Below are 14,172 nucleotides of genomic sequence, written 5' to 3' on the forward strand. Positions count from 1 at the left end.
CGATTTACCGCCGCCTCCCCTTCATTGTGGTTGAGTCACCCTCTTGACTTTCTTTTCACACCGACTCCATCTTTACTAAGTATTTAATTAAGGTCCTTAACAATTTCATATCGTTGTGGTTAATTGGTTTTTCTAGGATTTTACTTTATGCGATATACAAGGCTACTTACTTTCATTTTGCTTTATGCAATATACACGGCTAAGAATTCTATTTCCATTTCTGTAAATTGCAGAGTTGTAGTTCCAATTAGCGTGAGGCATTGTACGTTCTAATATCTACCCAATAACGGCAATTTACGTTCACTATTTTTCTTACTAATACAATATAGTTTCAAATATTTATGAAATTATAGCATTTTACTTTCGATAGTTTCTTATATTTTTACTTTGAAGAATCTACTGAATTTTAACATATTGCCTTTAAATCCTTTTAAAAAACAATTTTAATCATGTTATATTCAATTTATGAACTTTGTTTTGAATCTTATGAACAATATTGAGTACTACCATTGTACTTTTCCAAGGTTTGTTAATCTGTTTTTAGGCTAGAATGCAAGTAATAGCAATGTCTTTTCCAAGTTTCTTTGTTATAACATTGTACTTCCTTTTGTTTTTATTACAAAAATGTACTTTCTTATGACTTCTTATAAAAGACATTGTGCATTGATCAATCAACCATATTACAACTTAACTATAGGCAAGTAATATCAATGTACTTTTTAAGATTAATATTATGTTTTTTTTTTAATTGTAAGACTAAACTACATTTATGGTCCCTGTTTGTAGTTGCTTCTTCAAAATCAGGTCCAAAACTTTTTTATTTTTTATTTTTTTATTATACGTATTGTAATATAGATAAGTAGCATCAAATCTTTTGGGAGTATATAAACTTTATCTAGCATAAACACCTTTCATCAAATGGTTTGGAAAAACAAAATTCCAATTTATAAAATAGGTGCTTAGTGTACAATATACAACTATTTAACGTGAAAAATAACAATCTACTTAAAGTTTCTAAAGAAAACAAGCAAAATAAATGATCATATAACAATAATAACCTTTATAAGTTGGTTATAACTTATGCAACTATACAAACATTGGTAAAACATAGCTATATTGCAAGACAACTATTACATAAAATGGTTAACATGCTTCAATTTACATTATCGATACGAAAAAGACCACACCACTACAAAAAAGAATATGACAATTCCCACACGTCTAACTCAACAAAATTTAACTCATTTGGAATCCACCAAGTCCATATGCTGTCCGTCGTTTTTAAATTTCCAGAATTACCATTGGTGGCCTCTAAAATCCACTAGTAGTATGGTATATTGGAATTGGACTCCATAATAATGGGCTGTTGCTGCTTTATATTTTCTTTTTGATATTTTCTTTTTTGGGCTTCGTTTAAAACTTTATTTTTTCGTTTTTACATATTTTCTACACTTGTTATCTTCCCATAAAACCACTGTTTTCTTTTGCCACTATTATTCTTCAATGTTTAATACCACTGATGCCACCTATCACCACCGATGTGTGAACCAGGGCTCCTTCTCAATCGTTGTATTATGTTATCTATCTATCATTTTCTTCCTCTCTCTCTCTACAAACGATGATGGTAAGTTGATTTTTTCAGTTCATCATCGTCATTCCACAAGAAATCTAAAATTTTGGTCGATTGAATGTTGTTGTCAACACATGGGCTTTTTCCAGTGGTAAAAATGGTTGTGAGGGCTGAATTTTAGCATCAACCCAGCCACTAACAACTGATTCCATTTTCAGTTATTGGGAATGAGGATAACTTGTGGTGCATGTTTAAACCCTAACTGCTTTTAGTCGTCAGTTGTCAATTATTGGGAATGAGGATAACTTAGAATCTGATATTGGGTGTAGATTATGGAGAAACGCCTTTGAAAGTGTGTTGCTATTTATTGTAGGTAAATGCGACGAAATTGAACAATTATTGCTTCTTTTTTTCCCGACAAAATGAGAACATCAATGCTTGTACCACCAATTGGTTTGAAGATCGACATAAAATCTACATTCTCTTATGAAATAGAGATGCTAAATTCCAAATAGTTTGTGTAATAGAAATTATATACTCACGCCAACCAAATAAAGTATATGCTTTTGTGAGTAGAAAAAAAATCTGAAGTACATATATCTAGATATGTATACTTATCCATATATAAATAATTCAGATATGAAGGCAACGCAAGAAGAGAAAGGAAATGGTGGCGAAGGAATTAAAATTTATGTTGCTTGTTGTGTAAAGCGTAAAATTAGATAGAAAATCCTCCATGATCCCAGTACACAATCATAGTACCTTCAAATCTGAAAAATGATGTAAATAACATTGTTTCTTTTGTAACATGTGTATATTACACAGGAAATTTTACCTGAATAATGTTTGTTTTTCTTTGTTGTCCAAACAAGAAATAACATGAGTGGTCCACCACGGTATAGGGTCGGGCCATCCTTAGGACGGCCCTTAGAGTTGCCTACTATATATATATATATATATATATATATATATATATATATATATATATATATATATATATATATATATATATATATATATATATATATATATATATATAGAGAGAGAGAGAGAGAGAGAGAGAGAGAGAGATTCAATTAAGAAAAAAATGTTGAAAATAGAGGATCATTCTCAGTCAATCATTTAATGAGCTTAAAAAACATAAAAACGTAGTGATAAACTTGTAAATAATCCAAAAGATTAAACTGTCCAGGGTACTTATGTAATTTTATCTCACATCAAATCCCGTCAGCAAAACCGTCATTTCCCTCTTCAAACATCTCAGCGTTTCTCCATAACACAAAAACCATTTGTAGAATGATTCAATCACCGTTTTCAAATAAAAACCATAAAATCAATCTCGCAAAGAACAAATCGAAGAAAATGTCTTCTAACGAAAACCTAAATGAATCAATTTCGTTACTGTTGACAATGAAAGGTAATCATCGGTGTTTTTTTTCTTCGATTTTTAACGTTTTGTCATCATTTCTAAACTTATCAGTTGATTACTTGAAATTTGTGTAATTGTCCTTCATTATTAGTTGATTTACAACTAAAAATTTTGTATTCACATTGTTCATTCTTTATATTAGGTTGTTTACTTGAAATTTTGTAATCCTCGTTCATTTCCGTAATCCTCCTTCATTATTAGTTGATTTACTAGAAGCTGTTGTAATAATCGTCCATTATTAGTTGATATATATAAATGATTTTAAATCTTCTCTTCATTTTTCATACTTATTCACGACTTTTCTGTTAAAATATAAATGTTGCTTTACGTTTCTCTTATGTTGTCCTTATCTAATGAGGTTTTACAGACTTTCTACTAATATTAACTACTTATCTTTACAAAAACAACACCAAGAGTCAAGCATATATATAAACGAAAAAAAAAAACGAATGAAAAAAGTAAATAAGATTGGTATTCTATTTAGATATGCTTAACTTTATTCATATGTGAATGACAACATTTAGATGTGATTTTACTTCAAAATCCAACAGAAAATGAAGATATTGAAGATGAATTAGTTTTGATCTGTTTTGTTTACTTCTGAACACAAACAAAACTAAGTTATATATGTTATATTCACATATGAATAAAACATAATTCCATGTGATATACATTATTCAAATATGAATAGAACAAAACTGAGTTATATATATTCTATTCACATATGAATATAACATATATATTCATCTGTGAATAGAGCATATGAATATATATATATATATATATATATATATATATATATATATATATATATATATATATGTGTGTGTGTGTGTGTGTGTGTGTGTTTTGTTCAATTATTCATTTATGAATATAAAATAGTTTCTTTGTAAAATGTATATCATATTCATTTATCTTCTACTTACTAATGAAGGTAAGAAGATTGACATTTTTTATAAAGAGTCACCCACAATGAGAGAAACACGTTCGAAGCAGAAAAATGACAAAGGTATAAAATTCCTATCATATCTATTATATTCATTTATGAATAAATTGTATATCTCTGCAATATTTTTGTTCTATTCACATATGAATATGTAATATCCCGACTTCCAGGTATAAGAGTTATCTTTTGTATGTTTTTTCCAGTCGAACTCGGCGAGTTGGGTAGCCTCAACTCGGCGTGTTGAGGAATGTATTCATCGTGGGATTTAATGAAGCAACTCGGCAAGTTAACAGCTGGGAAGGAAACCCGAATTTTTAGGGCGTTGCACCCTATTTAAAGGCCTTAAGTCCCTTAGTTGGCCTCCTTACCAGCCTCTCTATCCATAAACCCTAATTTTGAGTATCATCTTCCATAGTTGAATGTGTGAGCTTTTGGAGAGCTTTGAGTGTTGGTTTTTGGTACTCTTTTGAAAAAGCCTCGAAGTGAAGGTGTCTAGCTTGGTGGAAAGGCTTTAGATCCAGAATTTCCCCACTTATTGCAGTCTTTTTGAGGTATAAAGCTTGTACCCTACTTCTTCATGGATTAGATCTACTCTTTTGGGATTTTATCTTCATTATTGGATTCTTTGATGGATTGTCCAAGGATTTGAGTGTTTCATGGGTTGTCATTTTAGATCTAGCCATTTATGGCCTCATTTGGCTTAAAGTTGCACAATTAACAAGGATTTTGGTGTCATGCATGCATTAAGTCAATTCTTAAGTTCGTTTTAAGTTTAGGAGATTCATTTAGACATGCATGAACGTAAAGTTGGCAACTTTACGTGGGTTTCCAGCTCAAGTAAGTCAGATCTAGGTTTTGGAGTCACGTCCTTATGGATTAAGTGCTTATTGCATTAAGATGTTGGGTTTTGAGCAGACTCGGCGAGTTTATTGATAAACTCGGTGAGTTGGATCGGTTTTTCCCGACTTTGCAATTAATTGGAAAAAAAACACGGCGAGTTGGGTCAACTCGAGTCGTTGAGCTTGACTTTTTGACTTTTGTCTTTGACCAAGTTGTCCTAAGGGAGTACTTGAGGTAACCTGAATTGTAATAAAGGAAATTATGGACTTAGGATAAGACTCATATGAGGTTGGGACCAATTTGGAAAATTGGGCCATTAGTGGGCATTTGTAGATCCTTTAGTTTTGGATGTTTTGGTTAATGGATTTAGGCCTCCATTTTAGTTCATGTTGGTTTAAGGGTAAAATGGTTATTTTACCCCAAGTATGGATGGTGGTCCTTAGAATGAAACCCAATTGCTAATTGGGTGTTATTTTGATTGGATACATCGGAGGTGTCATCAAGGCAGTAACTAAAGATTCTTGCAGAGAACTTCAGTATTCAATGTGAGTTTTCCTCACTATACTTTCGAGTCGAAGGCAAAAAGTTCGGCCCTTTGGTTTGATAACCTGATATTGTTGATATGTCGAGTATAGAATATATATGCATGTTAGTCTTGTAATGATGGTCTTGATCTGATATTATATGTTATATGTCAACATATTGTGTGGGTTGGGTTGAGGTTGTAGTGCTTTTTGTTGTAGCCAACAAACCTTTGAGGATGCCAAATATGAGCTGAGGTTCAGGGAGGGGATGTCAGACTCATACTGGGCACTCATTATCATTCCAAATATGAGTTGAGGGCCGAGTAGCGCAAGCCAGACTCATAATGAGGGCTTAATGGTATTCCAAAGTTCCTTTGGGATAGATTTGCTCTTTTTATTTGGAACCCTATTTAATAAATAGCAGGTTGTTAATGTGGCCTCTCCCCAGAATCCAATACTCAATCCTAGGTATGACAACATCGAGATTACCATTTCCTTTAAAAATCGATTTTTGCGTTCAACATTTCCATTTTGTTGGGGGGAGTAAGGTGTCGTGTACTCATGAATGATAACCACTGATTGGAAGTATAGGAGATCCATATATTCACCTCCCCTATTAGTCCTAAGACACTTAACCATATTGCCCAATTGCAATTTTCACCTAGGTTTTGTATATTTTGAATTTAGTTAAGGTTTCAACCTTAAAATGTAACAAATACACATAGAAAATCCGAGGGCAGTCATCAATGAAGGTGACTATATACTTTTTATTTCCCATGGAAGGAGTGGAGTGAAAACCACACAGGTCACTACGTACAAGTTCCAGAATAGCCAAATTTCTAGTGACACTAGGAAAAGGTTGTTTTGTCACTTTTGTAAGCATGCATGTTTTACATTTATCAGAAGTCATGTCAAATGCTAGAATTAATCCTTCTTTTAACTTTTCATGCATCCTTCTAAAGTTGAAAAGACCTAATCTTACATGTCAAAGCATAGATTTATCAACATTAGAAGTAGAATTTTCAACAGGTAATAATTTGTCAACTATACTAAACCAAAACATTCTATATTTAAATATCCAAAACCAATAAACATTCAACCTTGAGATAAGATCATGAACTCATTCAACTCAATAACTTGTTTAAAACATTTAGAATTCAAACAGTTAAAACTAACAAGATTCTTTCGAATCTTAGGAATAAACAAAACATCAAAAAGCCTAATAGTCTTTCTAGAAGTAAATTCAAGATTCAAAACACCGACACCACAAATAGGTATAAAAGAATCGTCTCCCATTCTCAGCACCGATCCATCTTTAAGCAGTGTTAATGTTTCAAACAACCGATTTATCCTTCCATACATGGTTCGTTGCTCTGGAGTCGATCCACCAAGCAACATCATAATCTTGTACATAGAATGATTCAGGAATTAATGAAACCTAATAAACATAATTCTAATTAGAATTATTAAAGATAGTTAAAAACTAACCTCCTTTAACTTGGCCCGAAGACCCGTTCATACTTCCATTGGCTCCACTATTTCCAACACCATTATTGTTACTAATGTTGCCTTAGTTCATGCGACAATCACCCTTGCAATGGCCCGCCCTATTTCACCTCCACCAAACCAATTCCTTTTCTGTTTTGTTGGAGTTATTTGGGATATGTTACTACTTACATTTTCCATGTGCTTTATGGTTCGGATTCCTAGCTTTATTTTCAACCATATGAACAGAAGGTTGTCCACAATCAATTTTCCCTTTGGTTTTATCAGATTTGTCAACTTCCTTCGTATGAAGAGATTCTTCAATACGAATACGACTAGCATGTTGAACCAACGACAGTTCCTCATTTTGATGTATTAGGTTATGTTTGAAATCCTTCCAAGATGGTGGAAGTTTGTCAATTACACTTGATACAGCAATGGCTTCATCTATATTCATGTTGTGACGTTTAAATTGATCATAAATACCAAGGAGCTCATTTTGTTGTTCAGTCACAGACCTTAAATCGACCATCTTAAATTTATTAAAATCATTAACTAGAAACTTCTTGCAAGAAGCGTTCTCAGTGATGTATTTCAATTCAAGGATGTCCCACAAATCCTTAATAGTTAAAGCATCACCATGGATATCACATAGTGCATCAGGTATACCGTTCGAGATGTGAACTTTGCGGATGTAGTCGTCGTTTTCCCACTTTTGCCTCTTCCTAGTTTCTTCAAGTGGCTCATCAACACCTTCCTCCGGTTCAACTGGTCTTAGAGTAGTTACCACGTATGTTGCCATCAGAGTGGTCAGCATGAAGTGCATATTCTTCTTCCAGAGCCTGAAATCAACGCCTTCAAACTTCTTTGGTTTTGCGAACTTCATGGTCATCTCACAGATTGATTCACCCATCTCCAGAAATAGTAAATATCAATTCGATTGTTAGAAATGAGAACTAAAACAAAAGAAGGAAAGAAGAAGATTGAATACCACATCATGGTGACATGATCACGACGTGGAGAATGGGATATTTATGATCATCATGTTGATTTTATCAGACACGGGATTTACACGAAGACTACGTCGTGGTGTCGATCAACCACAACGTAGTGGTCAGATTTCCACAATTATAAAAACCTAGACATTAGGTCGAAATCGGAGGCATGTATTCAGTTTTCAGAGGTGAATTACAATTAAGAACCCTTAGAAACCTAGAAGAATATTGGAATTGAAGTGAAGCTTAATGATTGAAGAAGATTTAGAAGAATTCAAAATTAATCTAATTGGTTTGCTTATTAAACTTATATCTAGCTTATATTACTTAAATCTAATGAGTTTTCTGCTATAATTAGTGGCTAAGTGAAGATGATCTTGATCTATATGTGTTGATTTCGATATTGGATGATTATATTTGATTTTACTTGTGTTTTATATATAAACCCTAACATGTTTTAGTTCTAGTTTATATTACTTATAAATCATATTTTGTGTGTTAATTGATCATATTAATTTCATTAGTGTATCTCCTAATTGTTTATAATCATTAAATAGGTAGAGGTAGGATTAATCATATCTTAGTTTAATTAATTACGGCTAGTAACTTTAACTGTGTTAGAGAGCATAATTTGTCTTAATAGTGTTTGGTTTCTTAACTTGAGCATAATTTGTCTTAATAGTGTTTGGTTTCTTAACTCTATCTGCTGTGCTCCCTTCATTTACGTTGTAGAAGCTTCGGTCTCCATTAAATGGCATAGGTTGATCTTGATCTTCACTCCATGCTTCCAAACATTCAACCCATGGAGGTGTTGGGCCATGAAAAGCCGGACGAGGGTTAGGAATTGGAACGGGAGCTGCCTGGGGTAGGTTCTCAACCTCGGGTTCGGAGTTAGCACCATCTGAAAGGTCTTCATCATGGTGATCATTCAAAGGAATTTGATGATCATTCTCTGGTTCTTCTCCAAACCATCCAGCAATGACTTCGTTCGGAAGGTACTGGTTGTCGTGGGGATGGAGTCCAGCCATGTTGTCTACGCGAGAATCGGGGTAAGAAAATAATTATTAGACGAAACTATCTAGATAATTATTTAGAAAATCTTCATTAGTTACATCGCTATTTGTGAAGTGCATACCAGTTATATGTAATCAAAATAGGATAGACCTTCGAATAAGTGATCTTAACTCCAAATTCACACAGAATAGGGGTAAAGTAAAATTTTCACATATTCTAAGTCTATAACATCCTAATTACATATATCCTTAGTGTATCCACTTATCAACTATCAACTTATTATTGAAGATCTCATTTTAGTTCTCAAGTATAAAATACTTATAGTAACACCAAATACTCCTATAGTATTTTAAGTTTAATGTTATGTTCTATTGTTCTCATTATGGTAGGGTTGGTAAGATTTTAGACTTGTTGCAACCACACAAATACACTTAGGCACATGCTAGTCAACCCTCAGATAATATAGGTGATCAAGCTATATCTTCCCATTTTTGACTATATGTCTCTAAGCCCACCTGTGTTGCCCAACAATCGTAATTCTTTTGTACTATCCTAGTGACACTGATTTTAGCATGAATACAGGTACGTATACTTAACTAAATATTTTATTATTTAAAGTATAAACTCTAGGTCAGAGTAATTTTAATCCCTTATGTATTTATAGTTAGTATATCTTTTATGGGTTGATATACTTAATTCACTATAAACAATGCTCTGATACCAATCTGTCACACCCCAAAACCATTGAACGGCGGAAACGTTCTGGGGCATAGGACGTCATGTACAGTATCACAACAATGAAAAGTAGTAAACAAGCAACAACATCATCCATTGCATTAATAATATAATTTTAATACATGTGTGTTCTGTCAAGTTATAATATAGACACTAAAGTACAATCAAAACAAAAGATGAGTCTTGATCGGGCTCCATCTTCTCTAAACCTTGCATCGGTACCTATCTATCGTTGACCTGAGGATACAAGTTATTTTGAAAGAGAGTATCAGCTTTAAAGCTGGTGAGATCATAAGTATTAATGTGTCTTAATTTGTAAAACTTGTAATTAAAGACTTGACATTGTTTTGAAAGAAAGCTCGTATAAGTATGAAAATGTTTGTAGAACAACTGTAAATGTTTGAAAACCCCTAGAAATCCCTATGATTCCTACTATTATAAAATGGAGTCTTCTACCAAGACCCTACTGTGTTACTATTATTATTATAAGAAATTGTATCCTTTGGTACTAGGATACTCAATTATAATTCACCTCATCGGTTATGTGAATGAGTCACAAAATAAAGGTAATAATATAACTAACCTAAGTATTACCCTTTGGTACTAGGGTAACTAACAGTGTTAACTTAAGACATCCGTAGATGTACATTTACCTCTGTTGCTAACAGTTAGGTGTAGGAATAGTTAATCACTTAAAGTATACATGTAATGGTATCAACCGTTGACATCCGAGGATGTGCTTTTATCTTTGTAGCTAACAGAGATTCTAGGAATGGTTAATCCCGCAAAGTATCCTTTGGTACTAGGATATTAAATCCAATCTATCTCGTCGATTATGTGATTGTATCACAAAGTAAAGATAAGAATGATGATTTTATAACGTAATCTATACATATAAAATGTAATAATAACTCATCATATATTATCTATGTAAATGTACTCATGTAAGCGTGTTTATGTAAATGTACTCATGTAAATGTAATCATATAAATGTAATCATGTAAATGTACTCATGTAAATGTTCATATAAATGTAATCATGTAAATGTTCTGTGTGTGCTAGTTGTAACGTGTGTTCTCTCTCTATCTAGCAAGTATTGACTCATGAATGAACTGACTCATTGTATGATATCATGTTCTAATAATAGTTCTAGTATCCTCCTAACTACCCCTATGGTAGTTTACTAGTAATATAACCGGTACGTATGAACATGGATGTATACCCTTGCTACCCAAGGGTATTGAATGAATTGGAAGAACCTTTATGACTATGTATGTACACATGATATATAACTAATATTTAAACGACCTTCGGACGGGTACCCGATATCCCACCAGACCACATCTCAAGCGCGAAAAGGAAATAGGGTGGATAGTCTTCCTAAGTCTTTTAAACATTTCTTATATAACTATACATATATAGGCATGCAATTGATAATATAAAAACATAAAATAAGTTTGGTAAAACCTTTGAACATAATTATTATCTAAGAAACGATCAACTTGTCAATCTATAAAATGGTTTGAAAGCGTAGGTTTGATAAAATAGTTTAAGTATAAAAGAACATTTGTTTGAAACACAATTATAAATGAGCTTGAAATGAAGCGTACAGAGTAAAGTGTACAGCTTAACAAGGAGTTTTAATCATATAAAATGTTTATGAAAATCATTTGAAGGAAACTGTTTGGTAAAATGGCTAATGAGTAGCCAATCATTTGAATGCTGCTTACTAATCACATGTGATTGATATAGTAACTAGCATAATTCTACTTGTATCTCCCCCCCCCCCCCCCCAATAAAATCACTTAAAACATTTAAAAGTATTTTAAAGGTTAGTTAAAGGGGTATGAACTCACCTGTAGTAAGTGATTGGAATTGAACGGACCGTATCGTAAGGAAGGATCGGACAAGTGCTTGGTGTCAAGTGAAGACTTTAGACACACACAATGATCCTAATTACATATGAAGACATATGTATATAAACAATTAGTGATTAAAACACTAATTGAACATGTATAAACATTCTAATGCGAGGTAAACACTTTGGTCAAGTGCTAGGAGGCTAATGGGTTGCAACAAAGGAGTGCAAGACCTCTCATGGAATTTTATGGTCAAAAGACCATATATGTTGGAGTTTACGGCCCAGGGAGTAAACTCCTGGCCGTAAACTCTCAATAAGGTTCCTAAATGAAGCCTAGCATTATTACAACTCAAGTGGTGAATTGCTTCAAGGCTTAAACAAGTGTTTGGGCCTCCTTTTAACTCCTTTGAGGAGTTTACAACCCTGGGACCATATCCCTTGCAGATTACGGTCGTAACCTCCCTTGGGAGGATGTTTATGGTGTTTTCAAGTCCCTAAATTAACTAGGAGCTAAACTAGGCTCTTGTACTAGGCATTAGAAGAGTTTATGGCACCATTTGGCATCATTTTATGGAGTTCACGGCCCTGGGACTTCTTGGGCCGTGAACACCTTACTCTTGATGTTCTAAGTGTGTTTGCTAGTCCTAAAATCATTTAGGTACATGTCCAATTTAGTCTCTTGTCTTAAGGAAGGCTGTTGAGGCATTTTGACACTTAAAAATGGAGTTCACGGCCCAAGAACTTCCTTGGCCGTGAACTCACTTTCACCCTTGATTCTTAATTGTTTTGGTGGTATAAACATGTAATGGTAGTCCCTATGTTGAGTTCCAAGGCTTTGAGGGACATTGGGCACACTTTTGGCCCTTAAAATGGAGTTTACTCTCCAAGTGTTCTTGGGCAGTAAACTCCTGAATCTTGGGATTTTGATCCGTTTTTGATGTTACAAACTACTATCTAAAATATATAATATAACTAGATAGAAGTACTCACGATTTGGGATAAAAAACCTGAAGATCCATGAGAGAGAATTCGGCTTTTCTCTAGTTGGAAATGCAACTAATGAATGAATATGGTTCAGATTTCTATACATAGTCCTGAGATTTTTGGCAGAAAATATTTTATTCCCGGAATGAACTCTAATCTCATAGAGTATTGGAATAACAGTGTTGCACAAAACCCTAGTGCATCCACTCTCCTGATATCTCCTTAAGTTCTAAACCTGAAATACTCAAACTTATACCCAAAGTCTGGAATTTCACTGTAACTATTCTAACTTCTATTGGCTTGATATGGTTTGTTTAGAATGGAAATTTCGGGTTGTCACACCTGAGCTATACTATAATATGACTAGGTACACTGCCTATAGCTGCATAGTTAGTAAGATTTTGTTAGTTTATAAATTTAAAACTAAGTAGATACTATCGCACCGCATCATCCATCATTTCTCTTTAAATTCCATATTAGTGTGTCGGTTAACCATGCACGCTCCACTAATGACATATCAAAGTATGATGTGCGTTTTCATGGATTAGCATACTTTTCAGATTTTTCCTAAAGTGACCAGAGTGGGATTTTTAAAGAAGGTGCTAGTACTTTTATATCGTTATACTAATTAATGAGATTATGTCCTATCAAATCGGCTAACAACCCTCCACCATATAAGGGAGCGGTGGCTGAGAATGAGAGTGGATACCTAATGGCGGTTATTTTTGTAACGACCCAAAAATCACGACTAAAAATTTCTTTTAAAACATTACTAAAACCATATTTATAAAATTGTATCATAAGTCATAACATAATTTCCAAGTATTAATTCAAAACATAATCTCATTATCAGAGTAAAACATTCCCAGGCTAACTGACTATGGTGTGTGCACTGCAACCTCTCCGAGCTCCTCTTTTGAAAACTGAGTACCTGAAACCAAAACTGAAAAATCGTAAGCATGAAGCTTAGTAAGCTCCCCCAAACTACCACATACCATACAATAACATATAAAGCACATACTGGGCCTTGCCCACTGCATCGGACCGAGGTCCGGACTAACTGGGGCCTTGCCCCCTGCATCGGAACGAAGTCCGGAAACTGACTGGGACCTTGTCCCCTGCATCGTACCGAAGTCCAGACTATCTGGGGCCTTGCCCCCTGCATCGGACCGAAGTCCGGAAACTGACTGGGACCTTGTCCCCTGCATCGGACCGAAGTCCAGACTAACTGGGGCTTTGCCCCCTGCATCGGACTGAAGTCCGGAAACTGACTGAACAAAGCATAACATAAACATATCAACTAGCATGAACACACATATACTGCATACTGCATCGGTCCGTAGCCCGGAACGCATAACACATAAATCATGTATGAGCCACGAAGGCATCAAACGTACTAACTACTACATCACACCGAAGTTCGAAAACTACTGCTAGCTAAACGGGCTAGCATTGTGGCCTTAGACCCGTTCCTACTGGAAGGAAACTCACCAGCACTGTTGGAGTTCTTGTTGATACCCTGCTGACTGCTATCTGACAACTCCCGCACTGCTACTCCAATGACTCCCCAATCTACTAACACCAAATATAACACTTAGTCCCAAAATGCCCTTCAACGGTCAAACTAAGTCAACTCTGGTCAAGGTCAAAGTCCTGGTCAAAGTCAACCTTCCAGGTTGACCCTACTCGCCGAGTCAGCCTACTGACTCACCGAGTTCATAAGCTCAGAAACCCCTTTCAATCGCGACTCGACTCGCCGAGTCTACTGATTTCCGAGTTCTGTCATGCT

General features: G+C 34.4%; 1 protein-coding gene across 1 annotated transcript; it reads right to left on the reverse strand.

The window, feature by feature from the left end:
- Positions 1–6,978: 6,978 nt before the first annotated feature.
- LOC145039557 (uncharacterized) lies at positions 6,979–7,707 on the reverse strand. The gene has a single exon (XM_078987594.1). It carries the CDS (start codon positions 7,705–7,707, stop codon positions 6,979–6,981), a length of 729 nt encoding a protein of 242 aa, XP_078843720.1.
- Positions 7,708–14,172: the final 6,465 nt, after the last annotated feature.

This window comes from Lactuca saligna, chromosome 4 (genome assembly GCF_052625555.1).
Source record: "Lactuca saligna cultivar CGN05327 chromosome 4, ASM5262555v1, whole genome shotgun sequence".
Taxonomy (NCBI): Eukaryota; Viridiplantae; Streptophyta; class Magnoliopsida; order Asterales; family Asteraceae; genus Lactuca; species Lactuca saligna.